We start from the raw sequence: 22317 nt of genomic DNA, 5'->3' as shown, positions 1-22317 counted from the left end.
GGCTATAGGTTAGAGCATATAGGAATTTCGGGGTAAGCAGGTTGATACAGAGGTAAATACACTATATTATAGTGTATATTAAATTGAAGACTGTTTAATTCCTTGTGGATTTCCCCATAAGATCACCCAAGAATAATTCGCCTATCAAATTTCTATTCGAATGCTGTATTATTATTATTAGCAAAGGTTCCTAAGTTTACTAATAGGAAAGGAGCCTACATTTTCAGTCTGTGGCTGCAGCAAAAAAGCCTAGATAGTCTCCAAAAATTGCATAAAACATATAGAACTACAAATGTAACCCCAATAAAACAAATTGCAGTATCTGAGCAATCGCGCAGTACAAAATGTCGCCACTTTGTAAAATGTAAAAACAACATGGGCATATGAACGTTAACCTAAATTTTGTTGCTCAACTAAAAAAGTATTTAATTAATTAAACAATATCACACTCGAACTCGTGATATACTGAATATCAGTACGGCTGTGATTCGGCCGAGTGTCGAGGATAATATTGCTTTTATACATTTCTACAAGCGCCGTTTATTGTCTCACAGTAATAAGCAATAACATATTGTGATTTGTTTGCTTATTTAAGAATTTATTTGGCTCCGCAAACAGAAATAGTATCACAACTGGACTTAGACTGGACTACTGCAAGCAACGTAGAAACTTTGAAAGCAGCATGTTTGTACTCTTAAAGAACGATTGTAGAATTGAAAATGACCAGAAATTGTGTATAACATATTTCATAAACGTAAAACGATGAGTTATGGTTTTACAAATATTGCTTTCTGGAGGCCACACTATCCCAGATTTGACTGACCCTCTGTAGCCCAGTTTCAGAACTGTGGCCACTCACCAGTGTATCACCACTTGGCTGTCTGTTCACCTGTGTCCCATTTTCCTCTAAACATCCTGTTTAGTTATACTTCTCATTTTCATGTCTTAATATGTCGGTCTTTGCTGTACTTTAGTCTTGGTTACCCTCCTACTTGTTTCCCCCCCTTACTGTGTAGTCTTTTTGTATTGCGTTTCATTTCTAGCTTTCCATTTAGTTAAGCACGACTGTTGGATTAACAGTTATTGTTGCACTCAAATCCGGCATCAACTTCCTGGCACGCTTCCTCTTTGTCTTCAGGTTTGTTCCTCCCCTCCTCAGTCGAAAACAAAACAAAACAAACAAACAAAAAACATCTCCAACAACAACAAATAAATAAATAAATCCTGCTCAAAACTGGCGTTGTATTTTCTTGTAAAGTGCCCTTGAGTATATTGAATGGAACTTTTAAAAATGTCATTATATTTTCAAAAGACATGGATGTGCATATATTTATTTGTCTGTGGAGATTTTCTTATCCATTTCAACTTAACACTGTAACAAACCCAACTTTTAAGCTTCATTCTACTCTTGTGATGAAGTGTTCAAGTTCTATAATATAAAATGGGAGGAAAAATGTTTAATTCTGCACATTACAAAGTCACTAATTTAGGAATTTAAGTGTTTATTTTAGAAATAACATTGTATTACAGTCTTAAAATCACCATCATAATTCATTAGATTCATAATTCATTTAAAAAAAACCATCATAATTCATTAGAATAGTTCCATAGAGCTTTAAAAAACATTTGTATTGTTAATGTTACATATTTAAAAAATAGTAATTAGCAACAGTAAGTGATAGTGTTGGTGGATTAAAACTGGAACATTCGTGTCATTATCAGCATCAGGAGATTACATGTCATCTCCATCATCAAAATCTACTCCTGTAGCAGCCAGCTTCCTGCAAAATAAAACAGTAAAAATGCATGCGTCATAAATGGATCATAAATATTGATTCAATCGAGGGCCTAGTGTCTGCAGGTTTTTGCTCCAAACCTGCAGAAATCCACTTTTGTTTACACTTTTTCTACATTTTTTTTTTAAATCATGAAAGGAACCCAATTAGTGAAATCAGGTGCTTCTTTACAGACCTAGCCCAAAACACTAGACGCTCCTAATTTATAACTCATCATTAGAGCTAGTCACCTTCTTGTCCCTGGGTTGATCAGTGAATCTCCTGGAAGACGCTTCCTCACTGCTATTGTTGGGCCACCGTGGTGTTTCCTGGGTTCAAATGCTAAAATGGACACCTAGCATTATTCTCAAATGGTTAGATGTGGCTAAATATTCTTTTTACAGAACAATGGAACAAATCCACCAGCCCAAAATAAAAAAGGATTATGAAGGTGGGGCTACCACATACCTGTGCTTCTTTTCTGAAGGCTCTTCATGGGGCTTGAAGACTGACCCCCTGTTAGGGTACAAAAACAAAAGTTCAACTGGCTTTTTGTTGCAGATGCTCACACAGCAAAAACAAAGTTTACCTGTACTGTTCTGCTGCATAAGGCTGCCTGCCATGCTGAAGAGCAGTTCCTTGATCTGTGTTCTTCCCTCGAGATCTGGGAGTTTGGAAAATGACACATTCGGGTCTGTAGACTCCGAGCCTAGGGTAAGCACGGCACTGTCCTCCTGCAGAGAGATGAATGCATTGCCATTCTGGCATGCACTCCTGTCCCGGCACACAAGAGATCGGACTCAGAGCAAGACAGAGGGAAAAGCGCCTCAACGAGAGAACATCCATTCCATATGTTCGTTTTGATAAACAAGCTGCCTTACTTAAGCTTCAGGGCATAATCCTCTGTTGACTTCAAGAACGTTTTCTTTTTCTGCAAAAATATCGATTATTCTCTTCATTTAGATAGACGGGATAACGTTGAATATTGTTATCGTTAGAACTCCATGTTTAGAATAACTTACAAGCTGGGATAGCATCTCTTCTGAGAGATCTGCTTTCCAAACATCTTCACCATTGCTCAGTCTGTGACAGAATTAATCACAGGTGGTGAAAATACACTGCATACATTTTATAAGGTAGCTATAATAACCCTCCCATGACGACAGGCGCGCTACTGTGCTGCTTTTACTCACCCAATGTGTATTCCTTCTGGCTTCTTTTGCGTAAAACAAACATATTCGGATTTATCGTTCTTGTCTATCAAAATACAGAGGACGGCCTTATCCATCCTAGAGTAACAGGCCAACAACAGAAACACCTATCACTAGTGTAACAAAAATTAGGCTACATTGACTGACAGTTTAAATGTTCTCACGGATTTTAAACGTAGAAGTACCCGGAAGTTAATGTTACTCCTTAGCTAGGTACTTCCTGATTGAAGATCACACGTTGGGGAAAAAAGTGAAGGAAAAATACTGTCATAGCTTTGTCATGAATTTGTAGTATTGCAGTTGCGGGAGTAAGTAATGACTTGCTGGTGTTGTCTTTGGGGCGCAAACAGGAGGTCATGCATGGGGCGTTGGCGCTAACTACTTAGAAGCACATGTTTTTTTCCATGTCCTGTAATCCCTCCGATTAGAGAGACACTAACTAACGGTAGGTTAGCTTTTCTGGGTCGCTGCTGACGATTAACAAGCAAGTTTTGCTCCATAGTATGCTTAACTTGTTCATATGGATTGGAACTCCCGAACCCGAAGTCTACAAGTGTGGGACACCGAGCTGAGTGCGGATACCGTGGAGTGGTGTCCACTGCCTCAGTGGTCCCACCTGCTCGCATGTGGAACTTACCAGCTCCAGAAAGGCGAGGACAATGTGAGTAACGGCATAGCCTAGTTATCTAGCTAATTTACATGATGTAGTGAAGCTCTTAATGTTAATGCAGTAATTTGTCAAGTAAAACAACTGAATTTAACGTGCCGCTGCGCTGAATGCCAAATCGGTGGATTACTCAAGATTTCCCATGTTGACCCATTTTCTGATTGTCTTTAATTCTTCTAACGTCCTTTTATTCGCAGTCAGCAGCGGAATGCGCGACTCCAAGCCGAATCGGTCGCTTGTATCTATTCCAGTTTCGTTCACAGGGATCTTTTACCCCACCACTAACTGAGATACAGCGAATCGATACTCCAGCTATCCTAGATTTAAAATGGTAACTTTTTAAAATGAGTTCAAATAAGTCTACGAATTTCTGCTGCAGATTTGTGGTGTTTAATTTACATTGGTGCACCCCAGGTGTCATATACCAGTGCTCGAGCGCCCTCTGCTGGGAATGGCTACAGCTTGTGGAGAAATCCAGTTGCATACGTTCATCGAGACGCAGGTGTGTTTTTGACCCTTGCTTTCTGTAAGCCGTTTGGAGACTAATAAACACATTATCCTAATAACTTTCTATACCTACGCATTGATTCTATTTTTTGTCTGTCATCTCTGCTGACTAGCACAACAGCTGCGGTTTGGAGCATGTGCTAAGCACGGAATTGGGTCCTGACAGATTAGTGTTGTCACTGGATTGGTCAACAGGAAGAGGTGAAGGGTAAACAGCTCTAAGCATTAAAATGAAACCTGATATATATGCAAATATGACTGGCCTAAGATAAAGTTTCTAACTTTTTGCTTACAGTATTGACCCACGTTTGGTGTCCAGTGATTCAACAGGCTCCCTTGCTGTGTTGTCTCTTGGGGAGGCCAGTTTGACTACTGTCTCCCAATGGAAAGCTCATGACTTTGAAGCCTGGATCTCAGCTTTTAGCTACTGGGATACACAGCTAATTTATTCTGGTAAATCAGGAATGTCATTTTTGACAGCTATTTAGGGATTTTTCTGAGGGACAGATTGCCAGATGGTCTGACATGTAGCATCACATTTCTTAAGTCATTCTCCATCATAAAATATTTTTTTTAAAGTATATTAAGTAATTTAGTTTGTCCTTTTAATGCATGTTTAACACTGCTGCTGTTTTAGGTGGTGATGACTGCAAACTTAAGGGTTGGGATCTGAGGATGGGGTTTGATTTCCCTACTTTTGCCAGTAAAAGGTAAGGGACTGACTTTTGAAAAAGTCTCAAGCACCTATCACATTCTTAAAAATTTTGTTTGGATTGTGATTCCTATAATGTTCCATTATAATTACTTACATCATTTTCCCTAAATGCTTCATTTACAGGCATTCAATGGGAGTGTGTAGCATACACAGCAACCCCCACCGAGAGCACATTTTAGCCACTGGCAGGTAAATCCTCTTTAGTCTCATTAGCACTGTTGACACTGGTTGACTCTTGCGTGACTTCCCTGTTTGCTTCAGTTATGATGAGAATGTGCTTCTGTGGGACGAGAGGAACATGCGACAACCCCTCAGTGAAACTGCAGTGGGTGGGGGGGTGTGGAGACTCAAGTGGAACCCTGTTCACAAACATCTGCTCTTGGCTGCATGTATGCACAATGACTTCCACATTCTCCATTGCCAACAAGCTTTGGGTAAGCACAACAAAAAGCCATTTGTTTTAAAGAAGCCTTAAAAATCTTGCTTGATACAGAGGCTTGCTATTGGTTGCAATCCTGACAAAGGCTAAGTGGTTATTTCTTCCCATCCATAAACTGCATTCTAGTTCTGTTTGTCTTAACAGATGGAAGTGAAGGACCATGCCCTATTCTGGCGTCCTACATCCTGCATAACTCCTTAGCCTATGGAGCAGACTGGTCATGGCTTCCTCTGAACAGCTCAGCATCCTCCTTACCTCAGGAAGCTGCTCCGGTTAGTGTGACGTTCCCAGACCTTGGAGGTCACCTTCGGATCCAGTATGAATCCCCAACTGCCAGCTTCGACACCTCCCTGGAAGATGACTTGGGTCACTACATTCCTGACCACACACCTCCACCAGGGAAGAGTAGCCCCCCGGAACCTGTTCCTCTCCCTAGCACTGGCGAGAACTCAGCCCCCCTATCTTGCCTGCTGGCCACCTGCTCCTTTTATGACCACATGCTGCATGTTTGGAGATGGGACTGGAGTCCAGGGAAGACTGAGGAGGAACCTGGGGAAGAAACAACTGAGCCTCCTCCCACTTCCTGAGCGTTGATCTTTGAGTGGAAATGCTCTTAGAAAATAGGCTAGCTGTGGAATGTTTGGAGAACGCATCATTTGGAACTAAATATGACTTGGCTAATAAACAATATCCTTAAGCACAGTATGTTGTAATACTGTACTTAAATAGGCAATTTTTGGGTTGCATTTATGGACATTTTTAGAGAATTCAAATTTAGTCTTTCTGGTCATTTCCCCCCTCTGTTATTGACCCCGTTACTTTTTTTTTTTTTTAAATAGTTATGTAAACAGGGAAGCAAATAAAATATCAAATGTTTTCTGTAAAATTACTTTAAAAGGAGCAGTCAATCTTTTACACCTTAAAACAGCTGACATTTATGAAAGTGAGTTTTATAAAGTATAGCTAACAAGATGAATCGGATTGCTTTATACTTCCCAAGTAAATAAGTTTAGGCTCCATAGAGTGGTTCCCAACATGGAAGCAACTGTGATTAAAATAGATTTAGCACAAAATCTTTGACATACGCAGGCCACTGCGTGTCGATATAAAGGCTGTTTCATAATGTGAAGAACCATCACTGGAAAAATTACTCGTTACTCCTTTAAGTCGTCCATAAAGTTTAACCCAACTAGCGAACATGCTACAGGGCTCCAGAATAACACAAAGTAACACTGTAATATGAGCTGTATTTAAGTCACAACAAAATTGTTTTGCATATTCTGTAATGGCCAACTGTTTCAGCGGTATGTGCCTAGAGGGTGTATTGAGCCTGTAGAAACGCAGTTTCAGAGTCCAGTAATCATTATAACAAACAGTTAACGAACAAAATTTTTTGGATACATTTTAAACAGCTTTCCTTCTTGCGTTTTCTCTAATCCGTATTTTTCCAGTTGTTCCTTGTCAAACGTGCCTGCTTCAATGTCCCTTTCGATCTGTGGCGCAACCACCTGGGCGAAGAGTTCTTCCGCCGTCATGCGTTCTTCCGTCCCCGCTGGGGCTTTGAAGGACACGTAGGGTCTCAGGTTAAATCCTTCTAGATTGGGTACCACGAACTCGGGTGTCATTTCGCGTACAGGTATGAATTTCCTGCTGGATGTTAGTATTCCCGTGGGCATAGCCCCTCTGCTTTTATAGAAAGTGTTGGGGCCCCGCTTGCTCGTGAACTCCGCTGTCCGGTCTGCTCCGCGGACCAGCCCTCGCGTCAGTGTCGACAGTACCCCCATCTGTATGATTTAACGTCTCATTTAGCCAGCCCAGAACAAAAGCGCACAAATCCATATATTCCTAAAGCTGTGCTAACTGGCAAGTTCAGTCGCCTAACGTCGAGAACTCCCCTGACCCGAGTTGGCTCACAGCTAACAAATACGTACGTGCAACTTTGCTAACTAGCTATATTTTTGCGATGTATGCACAGCTACGAACGGAAAAAACCGCACCGAGCGTCTGAAGTAGGTGGCTACGGCATGTTGGCCGGAGGGAAAGCTCTGCACAATTATGAATACTAACCTTAGCTTCACAGACATCATACAACAAGGCTTATTCAAAATGTTAACGTTACCTAGCTAGCTAATTTTGAACACTCACCTTGAAAAGCGTGCTTTCAAGTGGGATATGGCTGAAATATTACCAATTGGGTATTTTCAAAGAAGTGGATGGTGATAGGTCAACTCAGCGCAACGCAAACCAATCAGAATATCAAATACTGGTACAGCGTTTCCACCAGTCTCCGAGTCTGCCTGACATCGTGTTTTGATTGAACCAAGTTTGTCGTTAACAAAGGGAGGTTTAGCAAACAATTTAGTAAGTAATATACAATTCATTATCAGATTTCAGTGTAGTCTTGCACAGTGGCGGATCAAAGAGTGGGCGTTATTTGTACAATATTATATCTTGTTGCAGCTGTTGATTTATAGGACGCGAGTGTATCTGATTACAAGTGCTTGCTGACCGACGTGCTTTGTAAACAACACCGAGATCACAGCTGTTTAGGAAATTTGAACTTTGAGACATTTTCTCATATTTAAAAAAAGAAAACAAAAACAAACTTTCCACTTAGCACGTCTCTAATAGACCAACTGTAGTGTAGTTCTTTGTTCACCTTGATTCAGTCTTCGGTTTCCCCTTGTTAGAGAGCAAACATGGGGTTGCATTGGATGGGGATTGGGTCCCGTTACACTGGACTGTGTCCTGCAAAATGTTGGTGTTGTGGAATCCACTCGCCCTGCAGCACGTCCGGTTTAATGATCCTGGCAGTCGCTTATTTTGGATTTCAGTTATATGCAGAATGGGCATTGCTTTTCTCTAGTTACAAAAAGAAACATGAGAGTGTATGTGTTGATTTGTCTGTGCTACTGTAAGCCTACATCGTCAAATGAGTTGACTTATTCCATACATATTTTGGCTTATTCTACCTAGTTTCTGCTCTGCTGCAATATGGACTGATGGGAACACAGTTTTATTAATTAGAATGATGTAAAAAAGCTTGTTAATCTAATTATTTCTGAATTGAAACTTTTTTTTTCTATGCAGGAAATGTATGACACAGAAGAGGATAGGTGCAGTATATACCCAGTAAGAATTATCAGTATATGGTTTTAATCTTGCTTATGAAGACCATGTCAATATGAGCATTTATACAAGTGCATTTGGCTTTCTGTGGGTGGGCCTGATTAAGCACCCCTGAGCCTCAGATTTAACAGTGATTGTTGTGTTTGGTAGGCAGTGCTGCCTTATGGAAGTGATATCAGGGCTTGGGTGCAGCACTTTGTGGAGGACCAATTGCACACCACTATGGTATACATGCATGTTTGTTTTGGATTCACCTGCTTGTATTTTGTTTTTGTTTTTTTTATACAGACATACCGTCTGTTTTTTTCAGTAGTGCCAATGCCTTTTGTGCTTCCTCTTTCAGTGGAAGGGTGTGCTGATTGGAATAGCAGTTGCAGTCTCATTCATTAGTGTTATTATATTCTTTGTGTACAGAAGATACAGAGCAAGTAAGTAAGCCACAATGATAACTGTTGGCAAAATCTTAGATCTTGTTTATCAAATTTGGTGTAATTGTCATATCTGCCATCTGTTGGAACCCCTTTATTTTGTGGCTCTGTTTTCTTTAGAGCAACAACAGGCTGGAGTCCCTAAATATCGTTTCAGGAAAAGGGATAAAGTGATGTTTTATGGCAGGAAAATAATGAGAAAGGTATAACTTCCTGTTAAAGGAAGTCTCCAGAAGTCTTTGTGATGAACAATAAATGCATTAAACACTTTCCTTCTGACATGTAGCTGAGCTGCATATATGTTTTAAAAATTCAGGTGCAGACCTTATCTTCACCAGCAAATTCAGGTCCAGTATCTCAAAAGCGAACCCGAAAGAGACCCAAAGTTCTCTCGATAGCACGCAAGTATGTAAGCCATTCTCTCTTGTGGCATGCAGTGCACACAAGCACAGCGATTCTTCACCTCAACCAAACTGGCTCCATTACTTTTGCTTTACCTGCTTTATCCAATAAGGATCCTGCGCATTCGTCGGGAACCGCCCACCCTCCAGCCAAAAGAGCCACCTCCTTCCGTCTTGGAGGCGGACTTGACTGAGTTTGATGTGCAGAACTCTCACCTGCCTTCGGAGGTCCTGTACATGCTGAAGAATGTCCGGTGGGTTGCTTCATTTCTTCCCCCTTACGTTTTGGCTGAAAGGATGGTTGGCCTCTAAATGGCAACACCATACAGAATGTTGTGAGTCCTGCTCCCATTTCCTCTTACCAGGGTTCTCGGTCACTTTGAGAAGCCTCTGTTCCTGGAACTGTGTCGCCACATGGTATTTGTGGAACTGCAGCAGGGGGAGGGCCTCTTTCGGCCCGGGGACATTGACGACAGCATCTTTGTGGTGCAGGATGGCTCCCTGGAACTCTGCATTCATGAGAGTGTAAGATCCAGGCCATCTGAAATTCACTGCTCCGTCTAGTGATCATTCTTTGGTATTGATAGCACATGCTTGCCTAACTCAGCAGATGTTTGTTGCTAGGAACAATTAAAAAAATCTTTATCTATCCTCTTTTCAGGATGGCACAGAACTTGTGGTTAAGCATGTGTTGCCTGGAGATAGTGTTCACAGTCTGCTCAGCATCCTGGACATTATCACCGTAATATTCATCATAACTTTCTTACTGTGCAAGGCAGTGTTCTGGCACTGCAGTACAAGCATCTTCTCACCTGCCATATGTACACCTGACCTCATTTTCACATCTCTCAGCCTGCTTTCATCTTGCGTAGGGATACCCGGCTCCCTATAAGACCGTGTCGGCCAAGGCTGCAGCTCCATCCACCGTGCTCCGTCTCCCCGCTGCAGCCTTCCAGTCTGTGTTTGAGAAGTACCCAGAGACTCTGGTGCGCGTTGTTCAGGTACCTTCCCTCCCGCAAGGTCATACGCACTCACAGCGAAGGCCATGTGTATTACCTCGTCACCATCGCAAGACTAAACGCAGCTTGAATTAAAGGTAGGAACAGCGTTGATGATTAAACTGCGTGATCCTGGGAAAACTCATGCTCCCTTCTTGCCTGTCCAGATCATCATGGTGCGACTGCAGCGTGTCACCTTCCTTGCTCTGCACAACTACCTGGGACTGACCACTGAGCTCTTCAACCCGGTCAGAACATATAGAACTCTTTTCAAAGTGACATATTATTGCCCAAAATGAACAGCTTTAAAAGGCCAGCATGACCTTTAATATTTGAAGGGAATACCTGTCTGCTGTGTGTCTCAGGAGAGTCAGGCTGTCGTTCTGGATACTGTGGCCGGTGTGCTGGGGGAGGGCAGTCTCGTCCGCCCCCATCGCAGGCACTCCCACACGGATGAGGAAGCAGCTGCTCACGGAAGTGCGGAGACTCACGCCGATGCAGGTCTGCCTGTGCCGCTTATGTTCTCTGAAGGCCACAGGCTCTGTTGGAAGTGATGTTGGGGAGTATCGTTGTCCGTGTTGATTTAACCTTGCAGGTACGACTCCAGACGATGGTGTGCTCAGGCCGACACAGAGCCCCTCGGCCTCCGTCAGGAAGTCCCGCTTTGTGATGGACAGCTCACTGTCAGGCAGTGAGACAGACCACACACTGTATCAGCTTCACCACATTATCATGTATTGTTTGTACATAGTGTATAGAATAGTTGTAATATGGTTCCTGATGTTTGGCTCCCTCAGGGTCAGGGACAGGTGACCTTAATCAGGTTCCCTCATGCTCAGGTGCTTATAAGGTACTGTCGCATTTTTTATAGCCTGGGCAGTTTTCACCAGGTGCACTGATTATAATAATAATAATAATAATAATAATAAACAACAACAACAATTTGTTTAAAGTGTTTATTTTTTCCTTTTATTATCCACTATGTTGAAGTCTATTTTGAAGAAGTCTGTGACCATGCAGCCAGCTCCCTCTGCGGTGTACCACTTTTCGGACACTGGGGGGCACTGCGGCCATGTTCACCACAGCAAAGTCAACGCGATCTTTCAGGCTGCTAAGAAAGACCTGCTCAAAATCATTCAGCTTCAGGCAAGGCTTTGTTATGGATGGAATAAGAAAACAAACAAACAAACGCGCAACAACAACAAACAAATTACAATTATGTGAGTTTTAGTGTCCAGATAAAGTTTATGCTTTATATTGATTCCTTTCTTTGTTTTTGTCTTGCAGGACCCCAGTCTTCTGGAAGGGAGAGTAACCCTGAGGCAGGTCCGAGCTGGGTGTGTTGTAGCAAATCAAGGAGACCAGGTCTGTAAAGCTATTCAGAGCAGTGGATCACTCACCCTCAAAAACCTTCACTGCACTATTTGAAAAATGCTGTCTAGGTGCTCTATGCAAGCATGAAAACCTGAACATTTATTTGCAGTCTATCTTGCCTGCGTTGCTCACAGTAATAGAAAGCAGTGTACATATCCCAGGAAAAAGCATGACCTCCTTTGAGATCTTCTGCCAAACATATAGCCTCCCCCCTGCCGATTACACCAGCCTCTTTTGCACCTTAACGTCGCTGTCTTGGCAGGATGTGAGCATGCAGTTCGTGATCTCAGGCGCACTGCACGTGCACCAGCGGATGATCGACCGAGATGAGGACACGTGTCTGTTCGTGACTCACCCTGGGGAGCTGGTGGGCCACCTAGCTGTGCTCACCGGAGAGCCACTTATCTTCAGCGTGCGTGCCCACCGTGACTGCAGCTTCCTGTCCATCTCCAAAACGCACTTCTATGAGTACGTGACCACACATGCACGCGAGCACATGTGCACAAACACATATTTCATGAACACTGCTTCTTGCATTAGGGAACATACTGTATGTTAACATGTTTTTTTGGCAGGATAGGGCTGGAACTAGCTTTTCTTTGGCTCTCTGTATTTGGTAGAGCTTGGTGTTGATTTGACACTTTGTCACTCTGTTGGATGTGTGCATGAAAGACCCCTGAAGGTATTTAAGGATTTCTCCATGGCAACGATCTACATCCAAACACCTGGCTCTCCCACCAGCAGTCAGCTCGTCTTAAATGAAATCTCAGCAGTTGCCTTACTGAGTGCCCAGCTAATTGACAGAAATGTCATCAGTTGTTTGTGTGAGATATTGATTTGGGATTTTAATTTTTTTTTTGTGGTGGTGGTGGTGGTCTCAGGGTCTGGTGCTGACAGAGGATTTTGTGTGGGTAGCATTGTGTGTACTGAGTCCTTTACCATCTGGAAGCTTCTGAATGGCTAAAGCCTGTAGGGCAACCCTGCCAGAAGCTGTTCCTTGATTAGGCTGCATTGTTCCTAGGAAAATAAGAGCAGGTCATGTTTGGCTTCCTCTCAGAGACCGCATGTCGTTTGCGGAACTGCACTTTGAATCCACTCGCCCAGTCAATTTTGCTGTGAAACATTTCTTGGTTTATTTGAGTGTATATGTATTAAGTATTTGCCCAAGTAAGTGTGTGTGTGTGTGTGTGTGTGTATGTGTGTGTGTGTGTGTTAACTATTCGATGTCACTTACACACCCACCTTCTTTTGCAGGATCATGCGGGTGGAGCCACGGGTGGTGCTGTATGTGGCTCACACAGTGGTGCGCAGAGTCTCCTCCTTCGTCAGACAGATTGACTTCGCTCTTGACTGGATGGCAGTGGAGGCTGGAAAGGCCGTTTACAGGTAATGTCTGTCTGGCAGTTTCTCTCTCTCTCTCTCTCTCTCTCTCTCTCTCTCTCGCTCACTTTTTCTTTTTCTTTTTCTCTCTTAATCTCTCACTCTCATTTTTTCTCTCCTAATCTCTTTCCTGGCAGTCTTACACTTAGTCATCCATTTCAGCGTGTCTTCAAACATCAGTATCGGTTATGCTCAAATCACTAAGACATTTATGTTCTTCCTTTATGTTCTTCCTGTGTATAACACTACTATGTATGCATGGGACAAGTCTAAGGCCACTTGAAAAAAGAAAAGTATGCTAATATCTTCCCATGGTATATGCTTCCAAACCTTTTCTTTTGTTGAGGGAGTTCCACTCTGGCCAATCCCAAGTGTTTTGTCTGAAGGACTTAGTTTTCTGTGGGTTTTTAGTTTTCGTTGTTTGATGTCATTATCATCCTGAATGTTTTTTGCAAGTCATACATTGAGGAGAAGTCAGGGAACCAAACCTGTGTTGTTCTCACAGGGTATTAATAACTTTAAAATAAACTTCTTGCTGTACTAGCATTTTTAGCTTTCATATGCTATTAAGTACTACATGAATAAATGGCTTATAATTTCTTGGCTGGCCTAAGAGTTTTTCACAGTAATTATTATTTACTCTTTGGGTTGTTACATGTGTCCATCTGTTTGGATGCTTATTAGAAACATCTTGTAGATGTACATTCACAGACTGCAGCTCATCTGTTCTCATTTATGGCTTGTGGTGGTCTACCAAGTCTCCATCTGTATACCTGTAGAGTGCACCTGTAAGACAGGTGTACCAAGTGAAGTGTCCAGTGAGATTATATAGACATCTTTTAATCTGCTCACTCTTTCTCTGTCTGTCTGTCTCTCAGGCAGGGTGAGAAGTCAGACAGCACCTTCATTGTGTTGAGTGGGCGTCTGCGTTCCGTCATCCTGAGGGATGATGGGAAGAAGGAGCTGGCTGGCGAGTACGGGAGGGGTGATCTCATCGGAGTGGTGAGCGCCGTCCCCTTACCATACCAACAACAGGCTACGTGGCCTGGTGTTCAACCTTGCCTGCTGCCTTTCTCCAGGTGGAAGCCCTAACGCAGATGAACAGGGCCACCACCGTGCATGCAGTCAGAGACTCTGAGCTGGCCAAGCTGCCCAAAGGGGCCCTGAACTCCATCAAAAGAAAATACCCCCAGGTTAGATAACTCCAGTCACTGTATTAATGGCCGGGTCAGGATTGAGTGAATGTAAGGCATCCTAAACCATAGAAGAACTCGATGCATTGATAGGTTGTGACAAGACTGATTCACCTCCTCGGTCAGAAGATCCTTGGAAACATGCAGCAAGTTGGTAGACCTCTTTCAGGTATGTAAAATGCAGGAGAGAAAAATCCATACGTGTGTGTGTGTGTGTGTGTGTGTGTTAGTAATGCTTCCACTCCTTGCTGGTCCCATAGCTCATAGCCTGGGCCTGCACACCTCTGGCAGTAACTGGGATGCAGGTAACCCTGCCTCCAACCTGTCCACCGTCACCATCCTGCCTGTGTCGGATGAGGTGCCCATGACTGCATTTACCCTGGAGCTCCAGCATGCCCTCAGTGCTATCGGTAAGGACACTTTATATAAGATTAATGGCCATGGTTAAGGATTGATGATGGTGCTAAGTGTATTCACTTTCCCTGCCTTCATGACAACGACCCCGTGTCAGGTCCCACTTTGCTCCTGACTAGTGACATCATCAAACAGCGCCTGGGCACTGCAGCTCTGGACAGGTGAGCTGTGAGCTTGATTTTTCACTCGGTGCGATTCAGCATGGGTTTGACTCGATGTTTTATGTGTTGTATGATTAACGTCAATCGCCTGATCCTGTATCATCCCAGTGTGCACGAGTATCGCCTGTCCAGTTGGCTGGGCCAGCAGGAGGACATCCACCGGATCGTCCTGTACCAGTCGGATGGCACACTGACCCCCTGGACCCAGCGCTGCATTCGGCAGGCCGATTGCATTCTCATCCTGGGGCTTGGGGAGATGGAGCCCACTGTGGGAGAGGTAGATGCACCACATCTCAATACACTCAGCTGACACTGAACTGGACATGACTGAATGAAGTTCTTTACAGCTTGAGCCCCAGAGAGCAATAGAAGCTGATTACCAAAGGGACTCGTATGGCATTCATGCCCTCCTTACTGTGATTTTTCTTCAGGTTGTTGATTTTATTTTTCTTGTAATCTCTCTACAAGAAAGGTGACCAAGATAAAAATTTGTTAGAAGTTAGACAGGATTATTAGTGGTGCGTAATATTGAATTACTAAGGAAAGTAATGGAGCTGAGAGAAGGGTGATTATCAGTAATCCACAAAGCAAAGACAAGTGTGTTTTATATATATTATCAAATCTTGGCCTTGCATGGTTCGCTTTGAAAGTCAAAATCTATCTGTCTCATTCTTTCTCTTTCTAATTTTACTCACTTAAACTTTATTGGTGTGATGTCTTAAAAAACATCATAATGACATTTAATATAATAAGCAACTGTCAGATTGGAGATTAGTGGCAGGAAATGACTGGCTGTAGTAGTCATTTTAACCACATGCATACATTCACCAACCACTTTTTCAGGAGCATTTATTTGTTTGCGTTGTTTGGCGACTGCAGCCCATCTGTCGCCAAGAACACCTCCTATACACCTATAAGATGTGCCTCTAAGAGAGTGCCTAATGAAGTGGCGATTGAGATTGTGTATGTATTTAGTGGTCTGGCCCTGCACCTGCAAACCTCCAACCCCCCCCCCCCCCCCCCCCCCCCCCCATCTCGCCCAGCTGGAGCGGATGCTGGAGGGCAGCGCAGTGCGGGCTCAGAAGCAGCTGGTGCTCCTGCACCATGAGGACGGGCCTCCGCCACGCGGAACAGCCGAGTGGCTCAACATGCGGAGCTGGATATCCAGGCACCTACACCTGTCGTGCCCACGCCGGGTCTTCAGCCGACGCAGCCTGCCCAAGCTGGTGAGCATGCCAATATGCTAAGGCCACCTGCTTATGCTAACATGCAACGGCCCACTGCCCAATCTGGTAATTGCCCGACGTTCTAAGTGTCTACCCTCCTCACTTTCAGTTCAAGACAGATGCTTACACCAACCTAAACATATAGTATGGGCAGCCGTCCTGCTAATCTGTAGTTAATATCTGCGATAAAAGCGTGAGCGGCGCGTTTTTGTCGATAAGCGCAGACATCTGGTGAAGCGGCAGGTCGGCGAGTTTATCTTGTCTCTGTCTTTTTCTGTGTTGCACCTCTCAGCGTGAGATGTACCAGCGTGTGTTCGAGAAACTTCCGGATCGCCATTCCGATTTTTCCCGCTTGGCCCGTGTTCTGACGGGAAACGCCATCGCCCTAGTGCTGGGCGGAGGGGGCGCCAGGTACGCTTCCACCCTCCCTCCACCCTCTCTGTTGATGCATCTCCCCGGCGCCCATCAGCCGTTCTGCATACAACACCTGTTGTCAGCATTCATCTATGGAATTTAAAGCACTAATAAATAAAAAGCATATTCATTAATGGCATGTTTATTTCACTAATGGTTTCCCTGTATTTTTCCATTAATTACTCTAACTGTAGTTCTTCACAAAGCTTTCCTATTTTCTTTTTCCATTTGTAGTATGATTTCACTCAGGCTTTGTGATAACCTGCATTCAGCAACAGTTAGAAACTCTTCATGGTAGTTGTGGGGTTTGCATCCTGTGTGTGTGTGTGTGTGTGTGCGTTCTTTGCTGATAGTGTTTCTGTTTGTCTGCTCTCTGTCTGTGCCTCTTCCTTATCAGACTGTGGAGCTTGTTAAAGGTGGGTAAAAAGATCCTGGCATGAAATTGCATTTTTTTTAAAAAAATGTTTTAATGTGTTGTAATTTTCCATCCATTGATCTCTCATTCGTCATCACACTGACAAATTTGTTTTCATATTCTTACAATACTTTGATAATAAAGAGGCATTGTTGCACATGTTCAAGTTAAAAATAAAAAAGCCTGACTGAACAAATCCAACTTTGAAGAAGCATTTTATTATCCTGCAGCATAATGCTAATAGACCACTGAATCCATCCAGTAGGTGTCATGCCCATATTAGGAACTCTGGGTCTAACTTTTTCTTTGGAAACAATTATGCTCTTTTCAGAAATACCCTCTATCACATCCTGTGAAAATAAATTAGAAAAAAATGTTTCAAATCCTACATGTTTTCTCAAATGTCACTGGATTCTCTGAAGATCATTAGGCAGTGGAATTATGAATATTGCTACATACAAGATAAAGCTACTGTGCATTAAAATGATATCATTAAGTTGTTTGAGGTGGACTATATATCACTGTGGCTTGTCAACCTTTTCTAAGAGCAGTATCTTATTAAAAGAGGTGAAAACCACTGGTTAAGTTGAGCAATGTAATTTGAATGCAGGTCAGCTTTAAGGGCTTGTCAGAGCAAGCTATGTGAAGTAGGGAAAGATTTATGGTGTATCAGTGAGCACCTGATGAAGAAAGTTAGCTAACTGTCTATGTTACCTACAAATAGATTCAAGCTAAATAGGAGCTGGTTTGACAAAATTGAAGTTAGACTTTTCAAAGTGAAAGAACAACCTTTAGACACAGAGTATCTTATGTGGGCATAAGAACATGGCACTGACATGACTTCAGTGGACTATGTCACCTGACAGTTGACTGAGCTCCTCCACCCCAACAGAGGCTGTTCTCAGGTAGGCATCATTCGGGCTCTGTGTGAGGCTGGCATCCCTGTCGATCTGGTGGGCGGCACTTCCATTGGCTCCCTAATGGGGGCGCTGTTCGCTGAGGAGAGGAACCACAGTCGTTTAAGAGTCAGGGCGCGGGAATGGGCCACGGTGAGATGCTGAACTTCTCAGAACACTGCTATAAACATTATCTCTCTGAAGTTAGGGATGAACAATTGGTTTCTCGTGCTGTAGGAGTTTGGATCAGTGTTTAAGAGGATCCTGGATCTAACATACCCGGTCACATCCATGTTCACTGGGGCCTCTTTTAACTCCAGCATCAGCAGCATGTTTAAAGACAAACAGATCGAGGTGAGAATGTAGTGTGAAGCTCTGCCTGTGACGTTTCTCGGCCGGCTGCACTCAAGGGGAAGCTTAGGCTTTCACCCTGAAGCGTTTCCTGAAGAGGACAGAGCTATTGCCTGATTGCTTTGTCTCAGCTCAGTTTATGGCTGTTTCTGTACTGTCCTGTCAAAAATATTTATACATTTATTAATTTTGTTTGTTTATTTATTCATGAATTGCCTTCTAGGCATCATATATTCAAGAAAAAGATTTCAATAAGGAATACATGGCACTAGACATGACTATAGCATATATAAAGCATAATTTAAAAATGAGTGCAATTATATAAATAAATTATTAGGCATAACTAATTTGTCAGTATAGTGAAGGGTTACCATAGCAATAATAAATCCCTTACCTCTAGAGTGCTTATGTTAAACCTTGGGATGTGTACCTTGAAAGAGCTCTGCAGATACAGCATTGTAGAATTCCATGTGATTCCATCCCATAATTCCCTTTTCTAGAGGGACAGAAACCTTATTCATGATTTTCAGCCTAATTCTGTCTCCATGTCATATTTGACCTGTTTTCCTTTTTATTATAGGACCTCTTGATTCCATACTTTAACATAACTACAGACATCACTGCATCTTCCATGAGAGTGCACACAGATGGTAATTGCATTGACTCATTGGACTCTACCATTTCTCTGTGTCTCTTTTCAGCTTTGAGCTCATTTCTTTCTGCGTCTGCCATTCAGGTTCTCTGTGGAGGTATGTGCGTGCCAGCATGTCTCTCTCAGGTTATTTGCCTCCTCTCTGTGACCCTAAAGATGGACATTTACTCATGGATGGTGGATATATCAATAATCTGCCTGGTAAGGTTGTAAACATATTAAAATGTCCATCATGCGTTTCATAAAATGTGTGCATATGAAACACAGTTTAAATGACAGTATTAAACTTCCACCACTGAACTTGCCACAGGGGTAGGTGGGGTTGGTATGTGTTTAAAATGCTTTTGGTGTGCATAGAGGCTGGTTTCGGCACAGGTACACTTATCTTCTCATGTGCCCTTCCTTTCTCCAGCTGACGTAGCTCGCTCCATGGGCGCCAAGGTGGTGATCGCTATTGACGTGGGCAACCAGGATGAGACCAGCCTCACCAACTATGGTGACTCGCTGTCCGGGTGGTGGTTGTTGTGGAAACGACTGAACCCCATGGCAGAGCGAGTGAAGGTTAGCTCTCTGGAAGTGGCCCGTGCAATTAATAATGCAGAGTGTAACAGGCCTCCATTAGTCAGGCGCACTGATAAAAAAAGCTCTTGGTCGGTGAGCCTTGACGATGGTCTGCAGTGTTTATCTTTGCAAGTCTGTGATGGTCTGTAGTGTTCATCTTTGCAAGTCAGGCTGTGAGCAGAGACGCAGTGGCAGCCTGATGGCTGTTTGATGATTTGAATCAGCTCTTTAGGAGTGAGCTGTGCCCCATTGCCTTTCCTCCTTAATTCCAAGAGTTTCTGTCCTGCAGGTGTTTGGGTGATGAATGGTAACATGAAGTATGAGTCTGGGTGGACAGTGATTTGTAAGCAGAGTGATGTAAGATCCCCCCTTTCCACAGGTGCTGAATATGGCAGAGATCCAGACACGGCTGGCTTACGTGTGCTGTGTGCGCCAGCTTGAGTCAGTCAAGGAGAGTGAATACTGCGAGTACATCCGGCCCGCCATCGACCGATTCGGGACTCTAGACTTCGGCAAGTTCGACGAGATTGCCGTGAGTTGTTGCCCCGCCCCCTGGACTCCTGCTCCCCCGCCCCAAATTTATGGTTGATCCCTCGACATTTCCACTCCCCCACTTTCAAAGGATGTGGGCTACCAGCATGGGAAGACGGTGTTCGACGTGTGGTGCCGTAGTGGTGTGGTGGAGAAGATGCTGAAGGACCGACACCAAGAGGAGTTCCACAAGAGCAGGAGCACGAACGTGAGGCACTGCAGGCTCTCCTTCACAGCTTGGCATGGATCCAGCTGACTCCACTACGCCCTGCAACATTTGGCACATAGAACAGCTGATAACCTAACCAGAACTACGTTATGTTTACATTGTACAAATAGGCTAGAGCCTACCACCAACTAAATCATGAAACAAGGTGAAACTTACACAGATTTTCTCTCTGAAATGACCTTTGAATGAATGGTCTTTTATGCAGGTGGTGACCTGTCCAAATGCCTCCTTCACAGACCTGGCCGAGATAGTGTCCCGCATAGAGCCAGTGAAGCAGGCCGTTGTGGAAGGTGAGGAATGAATTTGGCTCTCCCTTACATTCAGAGACAACCTTGTTCTCACACACATCTGTTACCTGTGCCCTCCACAGAGGAATCGGAGTACCAGACAGACTATGAGGATGATGTGGTTCTGTCTGATTTCGACCTGTCCAATGCCAGCAGTGAGCATGAGCATACTGAGGAAGAGGAGGAGCTGCACACGGACGAGGAAGAGACAGCAGACACAGTTGATACAGTAAGAGGACCTAAGTGAAGACCATGTGTTTTATAATAGCTCTGGTTATGCTTAAAATCTCAAGGTGAATTAATGTTTTACACAGGATGAGGAAATCAGGATTTCAAGAAGACAAAGACGACACCGGAAATCCAACCAGACGAGTCACATTACTTATTGACCGGAGATGCTTCATAGTGTTGTTCAGAACATAGTGTTGTTCATGTTTTTTTGCAGATGTTCTCTGTGATGAGACGAATCAGACTGTAGTGTCTTACATAATGACAGCGAAGTTGAGAAATTTGATGTATTTTGAATTTTAATGTTTCCTGCATCAGATGGGATACATAACTATTAATGAATGTACAGTCAGGGGTTTGTAAGCTTGGGTGTTTCTTGCTTTGTTGCACACAACTCATGAAGGACTTAATAAGGAACTGCAGCTGTAGAACCCTTCAGTGTGCAGTGCTCTGGTCTTTGCTGAAACTGCATTCCTGCCAAAAAGCAATATTGAACTAAGGATCAACAGCTGCATGTATATACACACACACAAACAAATGCAACACAACACTTACAGCATTACTGTATCATTTCTTTGAGTACAAACATAATCTGTTCAACCACAGAAGACTGTGGTCAGGATACAAATTTCTTTTTTTCTAATGCAAACCTTTCAAAACAATTATCATATAACATTTTTAGACGTTCCCTTTTGTTGTGTTTATATCCATGACCATGCTGAAGAGATAAACAGTACTGGATTTCAACAAAGGATCGTTATTTGTAGTTGACAGTAAAAATATTGTAGTTTCATTATTAACAGACATTGTGCAAAATATAGCCTGGTCATCTTAGCGACGTTATCTACCGGGTCGCGTGGTGGGGCTGATATTTAACCATCTTACTTAATCTGGGCATATTTAACTGTTTCCTGTACTGTCAATATGTTTGTTTAGCCACATGGTCCTAAATTTATCATGGAACTAACAACGGCTTCCATCACAGAAATAGAATGTGTTGTTGAAACTAAACTGATTCGAAGGCGAATGCTTCCGTGTCTTCGTTCCAAAGAACCTGTCTGAAGAGTTCTGTTTTTTGCCTCGTGACGTTAACCATCATGACGGACGACCAGTAGTAGAAAGGACAGCTTGGAAAAACTCAACGGCTCAGTTCTGCGACGATGAGTTTGCTGGCGGTTCCACCTCGTTTGCTGCCTCTCCGGCAGCAACGAGTTCGTGTACAAAAACTAGGTAAACACATCCAGTTTTATTTCTGAGCAGACGAGGTCAGTTTGGTTCAGTGCGGGACGATTTTGAAAATAACAAGCCAAGTTTTTTACACCAGGATCTTCTGTGGAATGAGTCAGTTGTCAGTTGGTCTCTCACTGTGAAACTAAATATGCATATGGAAAAGTGTGTGTGTGTATGTGTATATATATATATATCAGAATGGAGTTCAGATCCAAGCCGAATACGATGCAGCGAATAGGGTCATGCTGGACGGCTAAGGAAAGGCCGCTCGTGATGAGTGCTTCAGTGAGAACATTATCTACACCCCGAGCAACTACTGAGGCAAATTAGCCTTTTCTTTGAAAGGAGATATGGACTAGATCCTAGAATAATAGATATACATGTGCACATTAATGTAGAGTGCGGTGGACGAACAGCATAGGAGGCTATGTCTACTAAAAGCGCAGCACAACGAGCTAAAGTTTATAAAACGGAAAAAAGAGGCTCGACTGTTGGAACTGCAGCA

At 43.3% G+C, this 22317-nt stretch overlaps 4 protein-coding genes across 5 annotated transcripts; 2 read left to right on the top strand and 2 right to left on the bottom strand.

Moving 5' to 3' along the window:
* Window positions 1-1485: 1485 nt before the first annotated feature.
* paxx (PAXX non-homologous end joining factor) lies at window positions 1486-3190 on the bottom strand. The gene is made up of 7 exons (XM_027010660.2): window positions 2969-3190; window positions 2798-2858; window positions 2657-2706; window positions 2365-2549; window positions 2244-2291; window positions 2027-2117; window positions 1486-1781 (listed from the first exon to the last, which is right to left on the bottom strand). Exons 1-7 carry the CDS (start codon window positions 3061-3063, stop codon window positions 1733-1735), a joined length of 579 nt encoding a protein of 192 aa, XP_026866461.1. The 5' UTR covers window positions 3064-3190; the 3' UTR covers window positions 1486-1732.
* A 15-nt stretch (window positions 3191-3205) lies between these two features.
* dph7 (diphthamide biosynthesis 7) lies at window positions 3206-6203 on the top strand. Of its 2 annotated transcripts, XM_035530169.1 has the most exons (10): window positions 3206-3294; window positions 3489-3647; window positions 3851-3984; window positions 4068-4155; window positions 4274-4368; window positions 4456-4613; window positions 4798-4870; window positions 4999-5064; window positions 5137-5309; window positions 5459-6203. In XM_035530169.1, the coding sequence occupies exons 2-10, from the start codon at window positions 3507-3509 to the stop codon at window positions 5899-5901; spliced, it is 1371 nt and encodes a 456-aa protein (XP_035386062.1). In that variant the 5' UTR covers window positions 3206-3294; window positions 3489-3506; the 3' UTR covers window positions 5902-6203. The 2 variants fall into 2 exon arrangements, with proteins under 2 accessions (XP_035386062.1, XP_026866460.2); XM_027010659.2 differs by having other exon boundaries at window positions 3206-3647.
* Window positions 6204-6541: 338 nt separating this feature from the next.
* Window positions 6542-7496, bottom strand: mrpl41 (mitochondrial ribosomal protein L41). The gene is made up of 2 exons (XM_027010623.2): window positions 7460-7496; window positions 6542-7098 (listed from the first exon to the last, which is right to left on the bottom strand). The coding sequence occupies exon 2, from the start codon at window positions 7096-7098 to the stop codon at window positions 6691-6693; it is 408 nt and encodes a 135-aa protein (XP_026866424.2). The 5' UTR covers window positions 7460-7496; the 3' UTR covers window positions 6542-6690.
* A 120-nt stretch (window positions 7497-7616) lies between these two features.
* Window positions 7617-21831, top strand: pnpla7b (patatin-like phospholipase domain containing 7b). The gene is made up of 36 exons (XM_027010636.2): window positions 7617-7675; window positions 8405-8446; window positions 8594-8668; window positions 8787-8871; window positions 8992-9074; window positions 9188-9276; window positions 9386-9526; window positions 9638-9797; window positions 9934-10014; window positions 10145-10273; window positions 10438-10518; window positions 10636-10771; window positions 10866-10961; window positions 11068-11120; window positions 11261-11416; window positions 11558-11635; window positions 11907-12112; window positions 12899-13030; window positions 13903-14026; window positions 14104-14217; window positions 14311-14386; window positions 14478-14627; window positions 14729-14792; window positions 14901-15069; window positions 15836-16018; window positions 16311-16429; window positions 17740-17896; window positions 17981-18097; window positions 18675-18744; window positions 18831-18947; window positions 19159-19307; window positions 19687-19839; window positions 19930-20046; window positions 20273-20357; window positions 20438-20583; window positions 20669-21831. The coding sequence occupies exons 2-36, from the start codon at window positions 8408-8410 to the stop codon at window positions 20741-20743; spliced, it is 4005 nt and encodes a 1334-aa protein (XP_026866437.2). The 5' UTR covers window positions 7617-7675; window positions 8405-8407; the 3' UTR covers window positions 20744-21831.
* Window positions 21832-22317: the final 486 nt, after the last annotated feature.

This window comes from Electrophorus electricus, chromosome 9, assembly GCF_013358815.1.
Source record: "Electrophorus electricus isolate fEleEle1 chromosome 9, fEleEle1.pri, whole genome shotgun sequence".
Classification (NCBI taxonomy): Eukaryota; Metazoa; Chordata; class Actinopteri; order Gymnotiformes; family Gymnotidae; genus Electrophorus; species Electrophorus electricus.
Note: the sequence above shows the minus strand (reverse complement) of the source record. Positions and strands in the feature narration are given on the sequence as shown.

Bases quoted from the DNA above. Each gene is read 5' to 3' on its own strand.
- paxx (XM_027010660.2), bottom strand. From the start codon at position 3,063: ATGGATAAGGCCGTCCTCTGTATTTTGATAGACAAGAACGATAAATCC. The intron at 2,859-2,968 runs GTGAGTAAAAGC...ATTCTGTCACAG, and splicing joins CCAGAAGGAATACACATTGG to ACTGAGCAATGGTGAAGATG. The intron at 2,292-2,364 runs GTAAACTTTGTT...GTACCCTAACAG, and splicing joins TATGCAGCAGAACAGTACAG to GGGGTCAGTCTTCAAGCCCC.
- dph7 (XM_035530169.1), top strand. From the start codon at position 3,507: ATGGATTGGAACTCCCGAACCCGAAGTCTACAAGTGTGGGACACCGAG. The intron at 3,985-4,067 runs GTAACTTTTTAA...GGTGCACCCCAG, and splicing joins GCTATCCTAGATTTAAAATG to GTGTCATATACCAGTGCTCG. The intron at 4,156-4,273 runs GTGTGTTTTTGA...TCTGCTGACTAG, and splicing joins ATACGTTCATCGAGACGCAG to CACAACAGCTGCGGTTTGGA.
- mrpl41 (XM_027010623.2), bottom strand. From the start codon at position 7,098: ATGGGGGTACTGTCGACACTGACGCGAGGGCTGGTCCGCGGAGCAGAC.
- pnpla7b (XM_027010636.2), top strand. From the start codon at position 8,408: ATGTATGACACAGAAGAGGATAGGTGCAGTATATACCCA. The intron at 14,218-14,310 runs GTTAGATAACTC...ATGCATTGATAG, and splicing joins TCAAAAGAAAATACCCCCAG to GTTGTGACAAGACTGATTCA. The intron at 18,948-19,158 runs GTAAGGTTGTAA...TCCTTTCTCCAG, and splicing joins ATATATCAATAATCTGCCTG to CTGACGTAGCTCGCTCCATG.